Here is a 22,338-nt window from a genome sequence, read left to right on the forward strand (position 1 = left end):
CCTGCTGGGGACGTGCTGCACCACAGCCCTGCCCTAGGAAAGAAATTTTGCTCTCCTCATGTTGCACCTGGGCCTCTCCAGTTGCCCTTTCTCTGGCTGTTTTACACAATGCAGAAAAGCTCTCTGAAACCACCCTTCCATCACTCCCAGGCTACTCCTGTTCTGTCCTCAGTCTCCACACCGCTGTCCAAATGCTGCTGGAGCTCAGAGAGCCCTGGAGCTGGGACCCTTCCCTGGGGAGCCTGGGCAGGGCCCCAGCAGCCTCTGGCCAAAAACCTTTTCCTGACATCCAACCTGAGCCTGCCCCGACTCAGCTGCAGCCATTCCCTCCACTCCTGTCCCTGGGCACCAGAGGGAAGAGGTTCCCACAGCCCCAGCCAGGGACCCGCTCCCAAGGCTGTTGCCATGGCCACCAGGGCTGGGACCAGCTGGGATGCTCGGTTTCCATGGGCCGGGGTTCAGGAATGGGATTCCCCAATTTCCTGCTCCTGCTAAAACCGTGCTGCCCTCCCTGCCCTCCCGCCTCCCCTGGAAAGAACAGAAGGCAAAAATCCTGGGCTGGGACAAGAACAATTTGTTGGGAACAGAAATGAGATAAGGAACAAACAAAAACAGAAACAATATTGATAACAGAAGGGACTGTTTGCAGGGAAAACTCAACGAAACTCAGTGGGTCTTCCTGGCCACAATTTCCCCTTCCTGGAAATTTCACCCTTCTCCTCAGGGAGAGAGAGAGTCCATTTCCTGCCCCTGGCAATGACCTGAGGTGGGAGTGAATGTAATGACAGGGCAATGGCCAGACCTTCATGTTTTTCCATCCCACATCATGTCATTGGCAGGGACAGGAAAAGGTACAGGTGTCTTCCCGGCATGGATCATGGGGAACATGGATCATCAGGGCTCTTCCCAACGTGGATACTCAAATTATTGGAGTTGGGGCAGTGCACAAAATCCTCCTGCACTTGGGGCATTGGAAGCCTTCCCTTACCAGTGTCTCCGTTAGTGACCGGTCAAGTGAGAGCTGCTGGTGAATCTCTTCCCACACTGGGGACACTCGTAGGGCCTCTCCCCAGTGGGGATGTGCCAGTGCCTGATGAGGTGGGAGTTGTTCTTGAAGCCCTTCCCACACTGAGGGCAGCGGAAGGGCCTCTCCTCTCTGTGAATCTGCTGGTGCTGGAGGAGACTGGAGCTGGTCCAAAACCTCTTCTGACACTGGGGACACTCGTAGGGCCTCTCCCCAGTGTGGATGCATTGGTGCCTGATGAGTTCTGACCTGTAGCTGAAGCCCTTCCCACACTCCCCACACTCATAGGGCCATTCCCTGGTGTGGATGCATTGGGGGCTGATCAGGGTGCTGCTCTGCCTGAAGCTCTTCCCACACTCCAAGCACTTGTTGCGCTTCTCCCCATCATGAAGTTGCTCATGGGCCACCATCTTTGAGCTCTGGCTGAAGCTCTGTCCACCTTCCTGGCTCAGACTTGGTCTTTCGTCCTCAGAGCACCCTGGGCTGGGTTTGCAGCCCCTCCTCCTGTGGGATCTCTGGGGATTTTCCTCCCAGTTGGATTCCTGTGCCCTGGAGTCACTCATAATGGCCTCTTCCTCCAGGTTCTTCCATGGGGATTTTTCCTTCCTGGTCTCCATCCTCAGCTTCTTGTCTGGGGGAGGAAAGACAAGGAGAGGATGGGATTTGCCTCTGTGCCAGAAGGAAGGGGAAGGAGATCCCCCCAGTGCATCCCCGGTAGGATGGTGTTGGCAGCAGGTTTGTCCTGCAGCCAGGGGCCGTGCTGGGCTGGGAGATGGAGCAGGAGAGAGGGGGAAAGGGGCATTGAATTCCTCCTCACCTTCCTGGGTGTCCTGGGGCATCCTCATCTTCCTCACAGCCTCCTCTTCCATCTGGCAAATGTTTGGGAATGGGAAATCTTGTTTTTGTCAGAAAACAATAGATGAGCACATTGTTTTTTTTACTGGTTTGAAGGCAAACCTGGGAAAGGGTCTAAGCCACAAACACAATTTAAGAGGAAAATGAAGATCAAGTCAATGATACAGAAAGACTGCCTTAAACTGACAGAGTCAGGATATAACCTGACACCCTGTTGGTCAGGGTGGTGGCTTCAGTCCTATTAAATGGTGGCTGCAGTCCTGTTGGAGTGATGAACGTGGTTCTGTCAGAGCAGTGATCCTGCAGAAGGGTCTGGTCTTCTCTGGAGGTCCAGTGGTGGTTATGGAGCTCTTGTCCTCTGGGAATTCAGTAGGCAAGCTGCTCCTGGTGTTGCCAGCCTCAGCCTATATCCAGGTAGGAATGCTTGGATCCTCCCCCTGGACAGAGCATCCCACAAAGGGATGATGGAATTTTATCAGTCCTGCAGTGACATGCAATAGCCCATTAGCAGAAGATATCTCCCCTGGAGGGCGTTATCAGGGGTGAGTTATGGAAGAGATAAAGAACAGTGCCCCACCTGTTTATAGCAGTTTATGAGGATGGGGATTGGAAAAGTGCATTTGGTTACATCTTGCATGGCAACCTGAAACAGTGGGGTAATCCCTGCTCAGGGGGGCGAATACCACCCCCCCTTACCCAAACTGGCTCAGGTGTAAAACCCCCACCCTGGGAAGGCCACACACACACACACACACACACAGGCGACAATGTCACACTTGCCCTGCCCCAGGGGAGGTCTCTGTCACTCCCTTGATGTCCACCCTTTTTTCTTTCTTTCCATCTCTCTCTACCTCACATTTACTGTTCAATAAAATCCACAGTAGATTTGATCTCATTATTACCTTAATTGGGGCATCTGTCTAACAATTATCTTAACTAGATTGCGACATTACTTTGGCACAGTGAGTTCAGGGCACTGTTGTCTGACCCCAAGTGCCTTTGACAACAGCATGGTTCCCTCCACTACGGAGGTTGTGGGTCTCTCTGGAGGAACTCTTGGAAACTTGGACACAGCTTCCTCTGAGCAACCTATGGGAGAACTGATGAGGAAAACGGCTGTTGTCAGTGGCCAGTGTAAAGAAAATATTTTGTTGTTCTTCCTTGAAAAATTTGTTAAAATCACTGGAGGAAAGGGAGCAAATGATACCAGCAAGACTGACAAGGTTATTCACCCAACGGTGAGGAACAGAAGGATGCTAAAAGTCCCACAAGAAGCCCAGTAGTAGCTAAATTCCTGAATAACTCCTGAATTCCCAGGCTTGGGTTCTGTGCCTCAGATTCCCACACATTTAATGTAAAATCCTTTAACCCTTAACATGTGAAGTTACCCAAAAATGTTCCAGGTAAGTAGGATTAGAGGGAGAAGAAATAGAGAACAACAGAAAGACAGAAGATCCATAGAAAGAGACGCACATAGGTACCAACTGTTGGGTTCCAGCATCACCAACAGAGGAACCCCAGGAGAAGGCAGGATCCAGATTATGGGCTTGGTTCTTGCTCCAGCTTTTAACCCCCTGGGCCTTCATTGGCACGGTCCTGTTGTGGGACTGCCAGCTGCTTGTCCAATATGAGCCAGGGTAGCACCAGCTGCCTAAGTGTGATTGATTGATTGATTGATTGATTGACAGCTCAGCCAATCAGAGCTGGGTTAACACCATCCTCTGTTGTGTGATTGACAGCTCTTCTAGGCCAGGGCTGGGGGCAGGGGTCTGTCCCACCACAAACCAAGGCCTGACCCGGCCCTGGCCCCACACGGGCATTCCGAGCATCCCAATGTTTCTCAGGACATCGATCTCATCCAGTCTCTGACAGCAACCACGGTGACACTACAGAACCTCATGGAACCATGTGTCAGTTGTGACAATGGAGATCCAAGGAAACAATGGTGAGACAATGGAATCCAGGAATCAAGGAGACCATTGTGCAACTCAGGGCCCTGTGGATTCAAGGGTCAGTGATAGAACTGTGGTGTCCATATAAACAATGAGCACTTGTGACACAATGGGGCAGCATAGAGCCAAGGGACTCCTATGACTCTGTTGGAACTCATGAAACGAAGGAACCATTGTGACATTGCCAGACTTCATGGAATTAAGGAGACCATTGTGACAATGTGGGGTTCCATGAAATCAAGGGAACATGGAACAGGTCTGCCTGGTTTGGCCTCCTGGGAACTGTCTGACAGGTCCCACTGAATTTGACATGCCAAGGGACATTTCCCATTTGACCGTGATGCACTGGGGCTCTGTGCTTTTTTTCCTATAGGAAAGAACTGTCTTTCTTGTCTAGGCACCCATGGCCAAAATTGGGATTCTGCATCTAAAATTCTCTATATCCAAGGGTTACTCCCAGACAAAATCTGTCCATACAGTCAAGTCTGGCAAGACTTGGCCTCTGGTGACTGCCTCTCATCTGGTCCTGAACCACTGGGGCTCACTTGTTTCCTTCTTACTGAGATTATTGTGACACTGCAGGGCATTGTGGAACCAATGGGCCCATGGTAACACTACAGGCCATTGTGGAGCCTGTTACACTGTAGGAACTTGTGGAACCAAGGGGAACATTGTGACCCTGCAGGGTACCATGGATCCAAGGCACCATTGTGACACTGTGGGGCCTCATGGAACCAAGGACATCATTGTGGCTCTGATGGACCGCATAGTCCCAAGGGGCCAGTGCAAATCACCGGTGTAGGAGATAGCCTGGCTGTAACTCGGAGTCAGCCAGATTTTATCCTGGAAGAAGTGGGCATGAGTTTCAAGTCCTAGGAATCATTTGTTTAACGTAGGGAGAGCTTGAGTGTTCCCCCATAAGCCTTAAGTGTTGTTATTCTAAGTTGTCCAAGTTCTAATCCCCTCTTGGTTTATTGGTTACTTACTTCTTCTATATGGTAATTGTTCTAGTTTTCTAGCCCTGAGTGTCTATATTGTTGCTTCCCCTTTGTCTCAGGTCTTAGGATACTGCCCCTCGTACTGTTCTCAACTTCTCCGTGTTTATTGTTTTTCACCCTGTTATTAAACTTCCTTTTAAATAACTCCATTGATCCTGCTCCTTTTCATTTTCGCCACCCTCCCCCTGAAGTCAAGGAACCAGAGAGGTTTGTCACAGCCACCCTCATTGTGACATTTGGCACTTGAACAGGGACCATGACATTCAGGGCTCCCTGTATCAGTCACATCAACTGGGGTTAGCTGATAGTGCATCATGCCCTGGAGACTCAAGATGGAAGGAGCCCGAATGTGGCTCAGGAGCCTCACCATCCTCCCTCCATCTTGACTTCTCCACTTCCTGCTACCACAAACTTCTCTTCTGCCCTGAACGAACCTCCTCACTCCAACCCTGCAACTGTGGGTCATGCCCTCACTGTCAATCATGCCACCTTCACCCTGGGCCATGCCTCCAGTTAAGGAAGGAGACTAGCAAATAGCCTTGAAACTCCTCGTTGCCCTCGTATGAAGTTAGGGGGAAGAATCCCAGGTATCAGCCATTGGTTTATGAGGAAATCAAGAATCTGTGGTAGGGCAGCTAAAGACCATAGGAAGGACTTACCTTGTTTTAATGTCCTAATGAGGACCATGTTTACAGATCATGTCTTAACCCCCTATGATCTAAAATGACCATGATGTTGCCACCTAAAGGATACACCCTGTGGAAAGGGGATGGAACTGTTTATTAAATCAATTATTAGCAGACTATGCTAATAATGAGGTAAAGGCAGAGTTGACACTCTGCCATCTAGCTGCAGAAGGAAAAACCCAGCCTACCAGATGATCAAGCAGCAGATATCTCCAGAAAAGTATTGGATGATATCGAAGAGATGGCTTTGCAAGATTTAATCCAGGTATTGGATGGTAGCACCGCCAATTTGGACTACCTTGGGTGGCTGCAGCTAAAGCTTTAGGACAATTAGACCATCTTGGGTGCCTGTTAAGTAAGCAAACCAATGCTACCTCCCACACATTGAGTGGCCTGCTCTCAGACATAGAGATCATCAGACAGGTCACCTTGCAGAACACTGATAGAGTTTTTACTCTGGGCACATGGGCATGGCTGTGTAGACTCTGAGGGCATGTGTTGCATGAACCTCTCCAGCCACAGGGAGTCAATCCACAAGAGCATTCAGGTACTGAAGGAAGGGTTCAAGAAGCTTCAAGTGGAAAACAAAGACTGGTTCTATGAACTCTTCCAATCCAAGGGACTAAAGGGGTGGATGACATCTAGATAAAACAGGACTATTCATTCTCTTAGTGGTTGCTGTTGTATTGTTAATTGTCCCATGCTTGTTTGGATGCTTTTAGAAAGTCTTACAAAATTCTTTCAGTTCCATCTTAGTTGTAAAACAAAAAGTTGGAAGATAAACAGCACAGGATCCACGTGATTTCCTTGGAAGAGAGAATTGGAGGTGAGGATGGCACAAAAATCTCTAAGAGACTCAGTGTGGGGAGGAAAGTTCCTAAAAGTACCTAAAAGTATTCTTAAATCCATAAAATACCTTAAAACCTTGAGTATCTCAAGGCATTACTGAGTTCCACTGAGTATCCGTACAAAGCTCTCAAGGGACACAATAAAGTAGATAATTGGAGCCAGGAGTACACAAAACACTCACAGAGTCTGTATCAAAAGGAAAACACCAAGTACCTTAAAATATCTGAAGTACCTTGAATCATTAATGAGCCCACTGAGTGTTGTTACTGACAAAGCCTCTCCAGGGACTGATTACGGCAGATAATTGGAGGCAATGATTGCACAAACCTCTCAGAGAGTCCAAGGCAAAAGCCAAACCCAAAGTCCTTTGAAAAACTCTGTGAGCTTTAAGGAGCTCCCAGGGCCATTCCTGAGCAAGGCTCCCCAGGGACTCCTTCCAGCAGATCCTTGAGGCCCCTGGGATGTGGGCTAGGGGGGATGCTGAGGGCAGGACAAGGGGCTGACAGTGCCCAGCCGGGCTAGGACTGCGCCAGGAGGCCCCAGGGCCTCAGGACAAGGTGTCTCCTCCCAGCCCTTGGTGGCACAGACCCTGCGGTGCCCCAGGGCACAAAGACTTGGCTTCTCTTTGTCCTTACCTGTCATCACTGCCTCCAGTTCTCTGCTCTGCCTGGGGAAACTTTCTCAGTTGTGTGCCTCAGTGGGACCCATTAAAAGTCCAAGAAACTTTGGAGTTGGATTCTGACTTGGAGTTCTGGAGAGGTTTCTTCAGCTCCCTCTCAGGGACTGATGTTCAGGGCCTGAGCACAAAGCCCCAGAGGCTCATTAATGTCCTTGTGCTGTGTCTGTGCTGCTGAGCTGGGCTAGGACCCTGGCACAGAGGCAGTTCCTAGTAAGCAAGAAGAGCTTCAAAAGAACATTTCTCTTGATGAGTAGCTCTTCTGCCAGCCCAGCAGGGCTGGGAGAAGGCACCCCAGGCACAGCACAGAGGCACAGAGAGTTTCAGTGAGTCAGGGCTGGGAAGGTGCTGAGAAGTGCCTGGGGCAGAATCACTGCCAGCCCTTGGCACAGGAACCTCTGGCTGCAGGACAATGCAGCTGCAGCCCTTGGAGCCATCTCTTAAAGCTGGAACATCCCAATGCCTACAGACCCTGTGAGTACATTCTCTGATTATTTCTTGTGCAGAGCAGCCAGGGGTCCCAGGGCTGTCCTGCAGAGCAGGGTCCTGCAGCCCAGGGTGCTGTGCTGGGGCAGGGACTCTGCTGCCTGCCAGGGACAGCTCTCAGCCAGCCATGGCAGCTGCTCCCAGCGCTGGGGGACAAGATCTGGGTGGGAGGAGACAGCTGGTCAGGCTTGGAAGTGTTCTCCTTGTGTGGTGAGGATGCTGCATTGTTCAGGACTGCTTCCCAGCATGACATTTAACTGCAGAAAATTTCAAAGTAGATTATAGAGGGAGCACTGCAAGGCAAGAGCTGCATTAAACGGAAAATTCTGCTTTTTTAATCTACTGCTCTGGGCTGCCTGGATGGGAAATTGCACATAGATATTGATCTCTCAGTTCAAGTTGGGAATTAAAAAAAAAAATCTCACAGATCTGAAAAAATGAGGCTGTTAAAGCAATCAGCAGAGGGCCCCTTAGAGGTAGCATCACTGTCACTTTTCCAGGCTCCTCAAGGTTGTTCTGACATTGCCATCAGAGCCTGCAGAGCCAGAACAGGCCCTGGGCAGTGCCAGAACTGGGAGGGGTCTGCAGGGCAGAGCTGAGCCCCCAGGGCTGGGCTGGGCTCTGGCAGCACTTGCAGGGCCCAGCCCTGGGCACAGGGAAGCAGCTGCTAGCAGGGACAGCTCCAGGCAGCAGAGCCCTGGGCAGGCAGTGGGGGGAAAGTGCCCCCAGGCTGTGCTGGGATATTTAAAGTCCCATCCAAACACAACTATTCCATGATTACTTTCCTTACAGATCCCCATGCCCAGGCATTGCAAATGTCCAACAGCAGCTCCATCAGGCACTTCCTCCTGCTGGCATTGGCAGACACGTGGCAGCTGCAGCTCCTGCACTTCTGCCTCTTGCTGGGCATCTTCCTGGCTGCCCTCCTGGGCAACGGTCTCATCATCAGCGCCGTAGCCTGCGGCCACCACCTGCACACGCCCATGTTCTTTTTCCTGCTCAACCTGGCCCTCAGTGACCTGGGCTCCATCTGCACCACTGTCCCCAAAGCCATGCACAATTCCCTCTGGGACACCAGGAACATCTCCTACACAGGATGTGCTGTTCAGCTCTTTTTTTTTGTTTTCTGCGCTACTACAGAGTATTTCCTCCTGACCATCATGTGCTATGACCGCTACGTGTCCATCTGCAAACCCCTGCACTACGGGACCCTCCTGGGCAGCAGAGCTTGTGCCCGCATGGCAGCAGCCGCCTGGGCCGCTGCCTTTCTCTATTCACTGCTGCACACGGCCAATACATTTTCCCTGCCCCTGTGCCATGGCAATGTCCTGGGCCAGTTCTTCTGTGAAATCCCACAGATCCTCAAGCTCTCCTGTGCCAAATCCCACCTCAGGGAACTGGGGCTTCTTGCTGTAAGTGTCTGTTTGGTATTTGTTTCTTTTACGTTCATTGTTTTCTCCTATTTGCAGATCTTCAGGGCAGTGCTGAGGATTCCCACTGAGCAGGGACGGCACAAAGCCTTTTCCACCTGCCTCCCTCACCTGGCTGTGCTCTCCCTGTTCGTCAGCAGTGTAGCAGTTGCGTACTTGAAGCCCCCTTCCCTGTCCTCCCCATCCCTGGATCTGGCCCTGTCAGTTCTGTACTCAGTGGTGCCTCCAGCTCTTAACCCCCTCATCTACAGCCTGAGGAACCAGAAGCTCAAGGCTGCAGTGTGGAGACTGATGACTGGATGGTTTCAGAAACATTAAGCTGACGACCAATTTCTGCCAATCACTTCTAATAAAATCATCTTTGATACTTCTTATTGGCTTCAGTGTGGAAGTATGTTTTGTTTGCTTTAGTTTTTTTCTATTATCCACAAACACGTCATCCTTTCTGCCATTTCCCATTTGTTTCTTTCCACCTTTAATTGTGGCCACAGACTGTGTCAATGAGGGGCTGCACTCTTGGTGGCTTTAAATAAACTAAAGGATCTCCCAGCAGAGTTTTCTGCAGAGATGCCCTTTTGTTGCCTTCTCTGGAGCTGCAGCAGCAATGTCTGTGTGCAGAGCTGTGGGCAGATCAGTGCTGGCCCAGCAGCTGTGCCCAGCAGCAGCAGCACTTGGTGTTGCCAGTGCTGCTGCCGTGGCCCTGCCCCGCTGCCCTGGTGGCCCTGGTGTTGCTGTAGGGCCTGAGTGCTCTCAGGGCCGGGCACAGCCCTGGGGGTGGCAGTGCCGGGGCTGCAGCAGGGACAGGCCATGGGCACTGCTGGGGCAGCGCTGACGCCTCAGCCCAGGCCCTGGGGGCTCCAGGCTCCTTGCCCAGGCTCTCTCAAGAACACGGCTAGGCTGATTCTCAGCACAGAAAACCCCCATGAGCAGTCCCAGGCTGGCCGTGGGCAGGCTGGGGGTAAACAGCATGGCTGGGGCTCTGCAAGGGCCCTGGGGCAGACGGGAAGGAGCAGCAGAGCAGGGGCTGATCCATCCCCAGTGCGCTGCACAACCCAGGGCAGCGTCCCAGAGCGTCCTCATGGAGCTGTCAACAACATCCCCCCTCTGCAGCCCTGGCCTCTCCCCCAGCTCACACAGGTGCCCCATCCTTGCAGTCACAGACACGGCAGCACTGGCTCAGCAGCCCCTGTTTGCATTGCACACAGCAGGGGGAGCACCCCCATGCTGTTGCTGTGGGGACATGAACCTGAGGGAACACAAATGCCATCAGCCTGAGACAGAGTAAAGATCCATTCTGAATTAGGTGAAGTGTCTAAGAAAGGTGAAAAGTCTGTGAGGCCAAAGCTGAAGGAAAAACTCGCATGCCGAGACAGCAAGGAGACAGAGAAAGAAAAACAGAAAAGACCACAAGGTCGATTTGCCCCCGACTTAGAAATTCCTTTGATAAAGAAGAACTGGTGCTAAATGTCACACGGAATGAATATGTATGAACTTATTGTGAAACTGTATGCATATGCATTTGGAAGGGGGATAAAAGAAGACCCGAGGTCTTCAGAGGTACGCATGCCTTGTTGGGGGACTTGCGTCTGGTGCACGTCGTAATAAAAGCATACCGGGCTTTACAACTTTTACAAAGTTGTGAGGTTTCTTCTTTTCTCCGCAAAACATTATGGCGAGCCAGGCGGGAGTTCTCTGTCCCCACAGGGGCAGGGGGGATAGACGGACCTCCAAGGCACGCCCTAGGATTTTTTCCTGGTGGGGCTCCGCTCGTCTCAACTTGCCACCTGCGAGGACAGACAACGACAAGCTGGCCTGCGGAGAAAGATACGGTATGTACTGAGGGGCCCCCGGGGGAGGGAAAGGAGAGCAAGGGAGTAAACCACCCAGAGACGTCTGGGTTCAGCTGATAGAGCAGCTGTATTAGAGACGGGGTTCATCGTTCTGATAGAGCGGAACTGCTAGTGGCTCTAGGGGTGAGCTGGGTGAACCCGTGTATGTGTGTATTGGGGCTTCACTGTTCTGATAGAGCAGAACTGCTGAGCCCGTGTGTGTTTTGTTTGTGTGTGTGTGTGATGTCCGGACACTGTCTCTGTATGGTCAATGCATTTTGTGGTCAGTGCACTGTGTTTCTAATCGTGCAAGTGTATAAGTGTATGGTGTATAAAAGAGAATAAATCTACAGTGCCCTACAGTGCGGGGGGTGGTGAGTATTACCCGTGTTTGAAGCAGCCGAGTGAGGCCTGAGGCGCCGGCTGCAGCAGGCTGCGGGGGCAGGGAGAGAAGTGCCCTGTGGAGAAGCGAGTGGAGGAACGACAGTGATGGTATTTATTGTGTTTAAATGAAGTGATTTGTGTAGATTTGGTACATTTTAACCGTGAGTATGAGCTCAGAGAGTTCCTTTGCCTTGCATGTTTGGACTTGATCTCTAGACTGTGTGCTGTTATTCTGATTGTGTCCAGGAAAAATTGATGTGAGTAAATGCTGAATTATGGTATGCTGTGTTGTGTTGAGAAAAGTGAGCACTTTGAGAAATATGCCCTTTCCCAGTGATTTTGTGTGGTGATTTTCTTCCGCTGCATTGTGGTAATTTGATTCTCAGATTGTATAGTAGTGTTTGTGGAGATTTTAAGATTTTGTTTGCAACAAGAGCAGCATTTTACAGAGGAGAACTATAGTACAGTGATTTATGTTTAACAATGATAAAGCGAGTTAAAGGAATTCCAAGAATTCTCCCGCTCACAGCAATTCAAGCCTTGGTTATAGTGAATTTGAGATAAAGGGGGGGGGGGGTGCGTGTGTCTGTGGGCATATCAGAGTTTTGGCTGTGAATAGCACAGCCTTTTTGCAAAGCAGTAAAACAAGTGTAAGTAGACACAGTGCTTAATTAGATTGTGCAAGAAGAGAACTAGAAAAGACTGATATTTTGTAAAACAGAGATTATATAGAAGAGATGAATGAGATGAATTAGTTAATGAGATTTATGAGATTTATGAGACTTCAGCTGGTACTGCAGTAAGTCTGGACTGGATACAATCTGTAGGGATTTAAAGTTCTCTGTCATAAACAGAATAGCCTGCCTTTGCGGGCAATTTCGGGGAGCCTTTGGTGCATCAAGAGGCTGGCACGCTGCATGAGGTGACAGTGGCTGTCCCCTGGGCACAGGCACAGCTCTGGGTGCCCTGTCTCCTCAGGGAACATGGGAATGACCTGTGGCCAAAAGCTGGATGTGCAGGTGTTATTGCAGCACGGTGTTTGTGAGAAACGCTAGTTCTAATAAGCAGGGCACATGCCCCGAGGGCAAATTAGAAGTTTCTGATCAAGCGGATACAGAACCTAAGGTCTTAAGAGCTTGTGTGTGGGAATCACATCTGATACCTGCCACCTGGAGCTGTGTGTGTGTGTAGGAGGAAAACTGAGAAACTGCTGTGAAGGTCTGTGAAAAGAGGTTTGAGTGGAAGCGAGATAGGGCAGGGAGAAAGAGGTAATGAGAACTGACCAGAGCAAAGAGGATCCTAAATTAGCCCCTTTTGGGAGGGGCTCACTGGGAGAAGGCTGCCAGTAGGAGCAGCTCAGAAAATAAAAAGATTTATAATACTTCATTGCTGTTAGTACTGTTTTAAAATAGGAAGATAAGTGGGATGGGGTTTTCGTATGCTGAAATGTCTTTTTGTTTTAAGAAATCACCCAGAATGGCAAAGAGACTGTAAGATCAGACCGCCCTCTGGTCTTGGCCCTTGAAAAGGAAAACAAGGCAAAGAGAAAGCAAATCAAACCTGTTGTTCAGCGTGCAGCATAAGATAGCAATGTATGAAATCAGGCAAGGATTATCATGCTGAAATGCAAAGCAATCACAGTTCACAAAATGAGTACATATGATTTGCTAAAGGATCCTCCCAAGGTAAGGGAGGAAGGGTAAAGATGACCTCTCCAAAAGGGAAGAATTTTTGTCGACACAAGGGCCATATATTCAGTTTTAAATAAAGCCTTAATACCTCTGGAGAATGTTTATGTTGTACTGTGGGGAATGAACAACTGGCCAGTCTGAGAAGGCATACCTGTGCAAACCTTTAAAGTAACATGTGTACTATGTGTACCTAAAAGCTTTTGTACAATTCGCTCAATTTGCTAAACATTCTCAAATGAGAAAGGTTAGTCTGGAGGCAAATAATATAAAGATGTAAGGCTTAACATTAACAGACACTGAAATTAAGAAAGACATTAGTAAGGAGATATTAGAATAAGTAAACAAGTGTTTTCAAGGGTATGGGCCTCTGCTGTACCAGGGAGACTGAAAGATGCTCCCCCGTGAGCATCAAGCTTAAGGAAAGAACACAACTAGTGAGAACTGAGTAGTACCCTCAAAAGGAAGATAAGGAAGGAATCAGCCCAATAACGGATAGTACTGGATTAAGGGCTGTCAATAAGATAACACAGAATTTATACTCTGTGGTAGCAAATCCATATACTTTACTAACTTGCTTAACACCTGAGCTAACCTGGTTCACTGTTTTAGGCTTAAGAGATGCCTTCTTTTGCCTAACTATCCACGAAGCCAGCCAGAAAATTTTTGCATTCAAACACAAGCTCACATAGTCCATGTCCCTGAAGGCTTCAAGATTCCCCACTCCAATTGGAGAACAGCTTGCAAAGACCCAGAGTCCCAGGAAGCTCCACAAGAGGAAAGGAGGCTGTTGCAGTGCGTGGACAATCTTCTAGTAGCCACTCGGATGAGGGAAGCGAGAGAAGCCTGGACGGTAAGCCTTTTGAATTTCCTAGGACTCCAAGGACGCAGAGTCTCAAAGAAAAGGCACAGGTAGTGAAACTGAAGGTAATCTACCTGGGGTAAGAAGTGAGTGCTGAGCAGCAGACTTTAAGGCAAGGAAGCTGCATGCCAAACCCTAAAACCCCAGAAAACGAAAGAACTCCGAACCTTCTTAGGCATGGCAGAGTAGTGCCAGCTGTGGGTTTATAATTATGGACTATTTGCCAGACCCATCTATGCTCTTATTGCCAATAGAAACAGAGATCTCGAGTGGACAAAAGACACCACACGGGCCTTTCGCCAGCTAGAGAGAGTGCCCTCATGTCAGCTCCAGCTTTGAAACTTCCAGATGTAAGTAAAGCATTCTTTCTATTTTTCCACGCAAGGAATTGCCCAGGGAATACTGGCTCAGGACTTGGGCCCATACTGAAGGGCAGTTGCTTACTTCTCTAAGTAACTAGATGCAACAGCCAAAGGATGGCCAGGTTGCCTCAGAGCTGTAGCAGCAGTCGTGCTGAATATTCAAGAGACATGCAAGTTTACCCTGGGACAAATATGACTGTGCTAGTGTCCCACACAGTGTCCGCAGCACTGGAAGTAAAGGGTGGCCACTGGCTCTCACCACAGAGGTTTCTGAAATGCCAGGCCATTATGGTAGAGCAAGACGATGTAGAGATAGTGGTGACTAATATTGTCAACCCAGCTTCCTTTCTCAGCGGAAATCAAGGAGAAGCAGTACACCATAGTTGCCTAGAGATCACTGAAGCTACCTACTCCAGCTGCACAGACTTAAGGGACACTCCTCCGGACGATGCAGAGACCTGGTTCACTGACAGGAAAGCGACATTGCAAAGTTCACAGTGACTACCAACAGAAAGGTAATAGAGTCTGAACCCTTACCAACAGGTACCTCTGCGCAGAAGGCTGAGATAATTGCCCTGACCCGTGCCCTGGAAAGGGCAAAAGGGAGGAGAATAACCATCTACACAGACTCAAGGTATGCATTTGGAGTCATACATGCACATGGAGCCATCTGGAAGGAGAGGGGACTGCTGACCTCACAGGGAAAGAGGAGACAATCCAGCTGCTGGAAGCAGTTCAGATACCTGAAAAAGCATATTAAGGCACACCACAGAGTGTGAACTTAAAATTGGAGGAAAGAAATGAGCTGGCGGACGGAGAGGCAAAGAAAGCAGCAAATGGTGAGGTACAGATTTTCCAGGAAGGTAAGCCATAATACAATAATACTAATCAAAAGAGACGTACAACTGCAAGGGGTGGGCTACCATTGAAAGAGAGCTAGTAATCCCTTCCCATTTTTGTGGTTACTAGTGAAAGAGGGGCACCAGAAAACACACTAGGGCCTAACTACTTAAAAGCCTTTTATAGAGTGTGGCTCCTTTCTCAAAATGACCAAGGCTGTGAGTGATACTGAGTGCATTGAAATGAAGTGTTGACTTTGAAGCAGTAATTTCCACAGGCTTTCTAGAACACACATCTGATTGAAAGAATCGTTGTATCATTCTCAGGAATTTATATGCCACTATCACTCAGGTAAGTCAACAATGTGATCCTTGCCTCCAGACTAACCCCAAAATACCCCCCGGCCGAAACTCAGTCAGACTGGGAGAGGCCATGAGCCTGTACAGCAGTGGCAAATTACTTTTCAGAACTTCCAAGGAAAGGTGGGTATCAGTATTTACTGGTATTAATAGATACATTTTCAGGGTGGCCAGAAACATTCCACACCAGAACTGTCAAAGCTTAAGAGGTGACCAGATTATTTTTACAAGAAATAATACCACACTTCAGAGTTCCAGCCACTATATCCTCAGATAAAGAATCACATTTCATTTCCAAAATAGTGCAACAGATTAGTAGCCATCTGGGCATAGATTAGGAACTTCACACCCAATACTGCCCCCAATCAAGCAGCCAGGTGGAGAGAATGAATCATTTGATTAAGCAGCAAATCATAAGACTGGGGCAAGAAATTAATCTACCCTAGCCCAAGTTCTTCCACTAGCACTAGTGCAAATTCAAACTAAATCTTGAACTAAAGGAATGCTGAATCCTTTTGGAATGCCTTATAGAAGACCATATAGAATACAAGGGGAATGTCCAGAATGTCCACCTACATGGTGGCATTAAGCAAACAGCTCAGAGTAATTGAGAAACATGTGGTTGGAACTCGGAGCAGGGAGTTAGACAGCCTGGGGATGATGTATATGTTAAGTCTCTTACAGAGAAGACTTCGGAACCACAGTGGGAGAGACCACTGCAAGTACTTCTCACCACCTTCACTGCAATCAAAATCAAAGAGTAGAATGCCTGGATCCCTCACTCTTGGGTGAAAAAGGCCCAGAAGCCCCTTCAGGAGTGACGCCAGGAGACAATGAACTGAGACTAAAACTTACTCAGGCAAAATGATTATATTGCAGTCGGGAGTAGCTCATACTTTAGTGTACAGAATTGTTCTGTATGTAATTATAACTGAAGTTTTAGAACTAGAGAGTACCTCTATCCAAAGCAATGCTGAATGGCCTTGGTCCCTGGCATTTAATCAGTATACTGGATCCATGGGAAAACCTTCTGAGATAAAAGATTTAAACATATCTACTGTAGTAATCCACGAGGAGCAAGAATAGCAGGAACAGGAACTGTGGACACTTCAAGGAATCAGAGGAGAAGAAATCAAAGTAGGGTGCCAGGTCATCAAAAGGATGGCTTATGAGAAACCAGATGTAATTAGTGTCTGAACCTCCCTTGGTGTATATGAACACCAGGAAGTCTGTGATAACCTAAGCTAATCAGACTGTTGGTGTAATTTCACCTTGATACAGCCTGTAGAAGTGACCGGCCTTTGAGCTCGAGTTGCTATCAGACTTTTATTTGAATTCAAAGTGGACACTGCACTTTTTACCACAGCAGGGCCTTATACACCCCATACTAGTTCAGACTCTACCCAATAGTAAAGGATGTGACTGAAGAACAGCTATTATTCAATCCAGAATGGTCTCTCAAACGTGTGGAGTTGATAATGCAAATTAACATCTCAAAAATCCAACCAGCCTGCTCCTCCTTCCAAAAAACTTCCTTTGAGGGCTGGACAACATGGTTACAAAAACAGGCATATCTCAGGAGCAGAACAAGAAAGGAAGGAGCCAGCCTTCCTGGTGCCTAAAACCAGGAACACCAAGGAATCAGTTTCCTTACATCATTTTCCAAGCTGATTGGCTGAACACCCAGGCAATGGCTGGTAAAGGGTGCTGAACTGCAGGTGGTGAATTAACCCAAGCAAGGAAGGTGATTTTCTTTACTTATAGCTATCCCTTTTCCTATTGAGATTTGGATCAGTGATTGTCCCAGTCTGAGGCAGTTGGATTCTGCTTAAAAGAGGTACAGAGACCACCCCCCCCCGTCAGAGCTCAGCAGCAGGCTGTAGGATTTTGAGCATCACTTTTGTGCTGAGTGTTTCAAGTAGCAGAAACCTGATCCCAGTTTCTTCTGAGGCACTGCAATGAATTTTGGCTCTTCTTTCAGATTTCCCCTTCATTATTTACTTGAGGTTTGGACCTGCCCTGAACACAGTCCACAGCTTGATCTCAGCAAGGGGCAAGATGGGTGAAGTTTTGTAGACCAGGAGAGACATTCCTGCTTGCCACACATTTGGGAAATCAGGTGCTTTGGAGGGGGAAGGAGAGGTTAGATTCCCTGAGGTCTCTACATTTCAGAACAAACATCTGCCTCAAGTATGACCTAAACCTCTGTCAGATACACTTGTGAAGTGTGTCTGAATTTGCAGTGTGAGCCCAGCACATCCCTCTGGCAGGGAGGGATGGTCATGGACAGAAAGCAGTTCCTGTTCCCCATAACAAACATCTAACTGGCATATTAGGGACAGGCTTAGGAGTTTTAAATGGAATTGATTCAGAAATACTGATGAATAAACTGGCCACTGTAGCAGGTAGCCTAACAAAATTGAAGCAGCCTTTATAGTAATCTCTATTGGCATTAGGAACTAGCCAGTGACAGATTTCAAAAGTACTGCCAAAGTAAGGAAGTATGAAAAGGCCGGGGACCAAGACCACAAGTTGATAGTAGAAGCACTTAGTACAGTTCAAGGTAATGTGTCTTTAGCTTTCAGTTGTATACAAGCACAGTTATGGATGCAAGCAACAGCAGCTCTGATCATATGGGAAAGGGGTGAAGGTAATTTTCCAGCTGAAATTGTGTGGGATAATGCAATTGATATTGAAAGGAAGTTTCAATCCTGGTGGGCTATGGTGAATTTCACCTATGATCCTGTTTCTAATGTGGCCACTGCCTTTGTGCTTACCATAATGCCACTGTTTATGTTATCCATCCCATCATTGCCCTAGGATTAAACCATGAAAGAACAATACTCTATCCTTCAGAACATAGAGTGTGGGCACGAAAGATGAAAGGAAAGTGGCAGACAGTAAACTTAGAGTCCTGCATTACTAGAGAAACAATGAGATTCATTTGTGAAAGCAATACTATTAATGCCCAAGATGTGTGTCTAGACACTGAACAAAGTATTTGCCACTTTGAAATTCATCCAGTCACTGACCAGAAAACTGTGCTCGTATATACTGGAAAAGGGTGTATGCCTGAGAACTGCCTGTGCTGCTGTAAAAATTGATAGCAATGATGTTATTTTGTCTAGTAGAAATCATTCTAATTTCTGTATTTGTAATTTTGTTAGGATTATTGGGTGTGATTTTTGTACTCAGCCCCAGTGACATCCCACCAGCTGGTTAAAACCAATTATACAATGTATCACAGATTATCACCTACCCCTATTGAGATGGACCTGACATTGGTAAAACAATTAATTAAGCACCAAGACCTACAGCAAATCTTGAAAGAAATCCAAGAAAGTGGAAAGAAAACCTTAATTACTGTCCAACATGATACAAAAGAAAAAACTAGAATTCTGCAAAGAATAGAACAAAATGCAGATTATCACTGGTGGGATGTGATCTTTGGGTGGTCACCAACTGCAAATGGAATCTTTAATAAGTTGTGCCACCCCATTGTAGTTTTGCTAATATTAGTTGGGATAAGCTTAGGATTATCTATTATATTGTTAATTTGGATCTGGAGAATACTACAATGAATAGCTGTATTAACCTTTTTATCAAAGATATATGGTGGAGCATTAAAAGACACTTATTGTCATGAGGGTTTTCATTAAGTAAAAGCATTTACTTATTTCCTAGGAAAGGGGGGAATGAGACAGAGTAGAGATCCATTCTGAATTAGGTGAAGTGTCTAGGAGAGGTGAAAAGTCTGTGAGGCCAAAGCTGAAGGAAAAACTCACATGCCAAGAGAGCGAGGAGACAGAAAAAGAAAAACAGAAAAGACCACAAGGTCAATTTGCCCTCGACCTAGGAATTCCTTTGATAAAGAACTGGCAATAAATGTCAGGCGGAATGAATATGTATGAACCTACAGTGAAACTGTATGCATATGCATTTGGAAGGGGGATAAAAGGAGACCTGAGGTCTTCAGGAGCACTCATGCCTATTGAGGAGAATTTTCTCCGCATGTGTCCGGCCGTAAATAAACATACCGAGGTTTAAACTTTTATAAAGTTGTGAGGTTTCTTCTTTTCTCCGCAAAACACACCTGGGCCAGGCTGTACAGGCTGAGAAGACGGGGCCACACGCAGGAGCGTCATGACTACGGCAGCAGGCTGTGCTTCGGTGAGATCCAGCAGGGTCCTGTTCAGCCTGTGCTCAGCAAACTGATTGGCCAGGAGCCACTGGTGGATGTACCTGACAAGGGCAGGAACCTGGAGAAGGCACGGGGAGACTTGGAAAGCTGCCAGAGGGAGGAATGTCCCCAGCTTCCCCCCAAAAGTACTTCCCTTCCCACCACACTGCCATGGCCTCAAAGAGTCACAGTGACCAGCAGGCGTGGCTTGGGAGACCAAGCAATTCCTGGGAGGATCAAACCCTGGCCACAGGCTGCTTACTTGCTTTGGATTGGAAAAGCCCTCCTCTACGAGCATATCCAGCAGGGCAGCACTGGTCTTGCTTTTGAAGATGTGCGAATATGCTCTGAGCCCAGTGCCCATGGTGCTGGTCTCTTCCGCCCGAATTTTCTTGATGAATTTGCAAACCAGCTGTAGGAGAAGGGCAAGAAGCCAGGGATGTTGCAGGGAATGCTCAGGCGCGGTGCCAGCAGGCCCAGCCCAGGTGGGGACGGCTGCAGGTACCTGCGCTGTTCTGCGGAAGAGGCCACGGGTGCGTTCCTGCTCTTGTGTGCGCTGCAGGGCTGCACCTGGCAAAGAGCGAGCGCAGCCAGAGGTGAGGGGCTGCGGGAGAGGCCGGAGAACACAGCCCAGCCCTGCGCTCCCCAGGCAGGGACAGCCCCGGGATGCCCCAGGGGATGGAGCACGGCCCCTGCGGGGTGTCTGCCCGGCCCCTCTTCCGTCCTGTCCGTGGGAATGGGATGGGATTGGGTGGGATGGGATAAAATGGGATAGGATGGGATGGAATGGCGCCAAGTTGGCTGTGGGCACCGACCCTGTGGCCCAGCTCTGCCACTCACCCTCCTGTGGCAGCTCAAACGGCACCACCGCTTTGGTTGCATGTGCTGGGGCAGCTCCAGGGCCTTCTTCCTCCTCTTCCCCCCAGGCCACCTTGGGCGCTTTCAGGGGTCTCTGCTCCATGTTAATGACGGGATTTGTGAGGGCACCTGCAGAAGAGAAGCCTCGGGAAGGCCACGGGTCAACAAGTCCTGTGGTCTGGCCTCGAGGTCAGCTGCAGGAAAAACGCCTCCAAAAGGCTCCGGGTCAGACAGGAACGAGTGCGCTGTGTGGGGGCTCCTCACGGCACGGCTCTGTCCCGTTCTGCCCCGTTGTGCGTTCCCAGCAGCCGGGAAAGCTTCTGTTTCCCACGTGTCACAAAGGGCCCTTGGTCACCGGGTTCCGTTCCATGGCACAGAGACCGTGCTGCAGCGTGCCACCCAGGGCCCTTGCACACACTGCCTTCTGCCCTGGGGCTGCCCCCAGCCCAGCCAAAGTGGCCCAGCTTGGCAGGAATCCCTGGCCCCAGGTGTCTAAGACAGCCCGACAGGATCTTTAGGAAGGGCTCAGAGCATCAGCAAACGCTGCCCGGCTCTGCGGGCTCAGTCCTATCCCCATATCTTTCCCTGAGAACATTTGAATTTCTACATGAGAATCATTTGAAGGGAGGGGATTTACATTTTCCATTTCAGAGAAGCCTTCTGCCTTCATTAGCCAACACCTCTCTCTTCAAACCAAGACAATTGTTTATCATCTTGCAGATGCGCAGTTGCTGGGGAGCCCCATTTTACACCAGGGACCTGGAGAACCATTCCCAGCAATTGGGAAAATCCTAGGTGCTCCATCCACCCACAGATGAGGTCTCCAAATGTGCCCCGAAATTGGGTCCAGCTCTTCGAGGCCTAAAAGAGCAAGTCCAAGTGACTTGATGATATTTTTGGCCCAGAAAGCCTGATGGCAGCTGATGGCACACTTCACGATCAGCAGGGGACACAGCTAGGCCGAAGCCCAGACCTCTGCTGGGAGCCTTTCTCCTCAAATACCCTTCAAACAAACCTCCATGCAAGTCAGTTGGGAAAGTTTCTTCAAATGATCCATTTCTGGCACATGACTACACAGGCTTATGTGAAAGATTCTAAAGCAGCTGCTGTGGAGTCAAGGAGCCAGCACTAAGAGTCCTTGTCATCTCTTTGTAGCTAAATCCCACTTTGGGGGATTTGAGGGAGTTTGGAATGAGCTAGAGAGCAGACCTCCGAGTTTTTTAGATGACGCCGTTGCTATTTCTTCTCTTCTACATAGACAGGAAGGGTGAGTTTGGCTCACATCTGCACTGCATGGCTCACAAGGCCCGCAAGACTTGTAGTTACAAGAGCTTTGAAGGATTTCTTGGCCAAGAAGACACTGCCAACAAGAATATTTATGTTTTGCAGCCAATCCTTCAATATTTCCTCTTAGGGACTCGTGCTACAGTGTAAGCTTCCTTAGCCAATCATGTTATGACACACAAACTCACAGCACTGCATCCTAAGCTTCTTGTTTACCATTGTAACTACTTATATTTTTTCTAGATCTTCAGCACTAAAGCTCTAAACTTTCCTCCACTTCAACATTCCTCCCCGTGTCTCTGCTATAATAAACTAGAAATTCACATTCTCGCTTCTAGTACCTAGCGTTGCAAGCCCTTTCCAAGGTCTCAGATCAAATCCTGTGTTTAATTCTAAGCTTTGCTGACAAGACCAAAGGTCTGAGATTTCCTTGCATTTGGGTTACCAACAACACCGATGCTGTTAGTTCCACAGTGCCCAGGGTCCGTGTTGCAAGTCAGCTCTGGCAGGAACAGGGCACGCAGCTGCCGGGGGGCTGCTTGTGGCCTCTGACAGCCCATTGCTCAGGGCTTGCCAGCACCCCAGGCCCTCAGGGGCTGCCCCAGCCCGGCCAAGCTGCCCGGCAGCAGCGCCGCAGCCCCACAGCCGCTCCAGAGCAGCCCCATCCAGAGGCACCTGGGAGCCCTCAGCAAGGCAGCCAGCAGCACATGGGCAGGAGGACACGGCTGGCGCTTCC

The 22,338-nt window shown here is 48.8% G+C and overlaps 1 protein-coding gene across 1 annotated transcript; it reads left to right on the forward strand.

Moving 5' to 3' along the window:
• The first annotated feature begins 8,341 nt into the window (after window positions 1-8,341).
• On the forward strand, window positions 8,342-9,274 carry LOC132085154 (olfactory receptor 14L1-like). Its single transcript, XM_059490529.1, has one exon. The coding sequence runs from the start codon at window positions 8,342-8,344 to the stop codon at window positions 9,272-9,274; it is 933 nt and encodes a 310-aa protein (XP_059346512.1).
• The last annotated feature ends 13,064 nt before the right edge of the window (window positions 9,275-22,338 follow it).

The sequence above is a fragment of the Ammospiza nelsoni genome, chromosome 29, assembly GCF_027579445.1.
Source record: "Ammospiza nelsoni isolate bAmmNel1 chromosome 29, bAmmNel1.pri, whole genome shotgun sequence".
In the NCBI taxonomy this organism is placed as follows: domain Eukaryota; kingdom Metazoa; phylum Chordata; class Aves; order Passeriformes; family Passerellidae; genus Ammospiza; species Ammospiza nelsoni.

Excerpts from the sequence above, each read along its gene's own strand:
- LOC132085154 (XM_059490529.1), top strand. The coding sequence starts at position 8,342 with ATGTCCAACAGCAGCTCCATCAGGCACTTCCTCCTGCTGGCATTGGCA.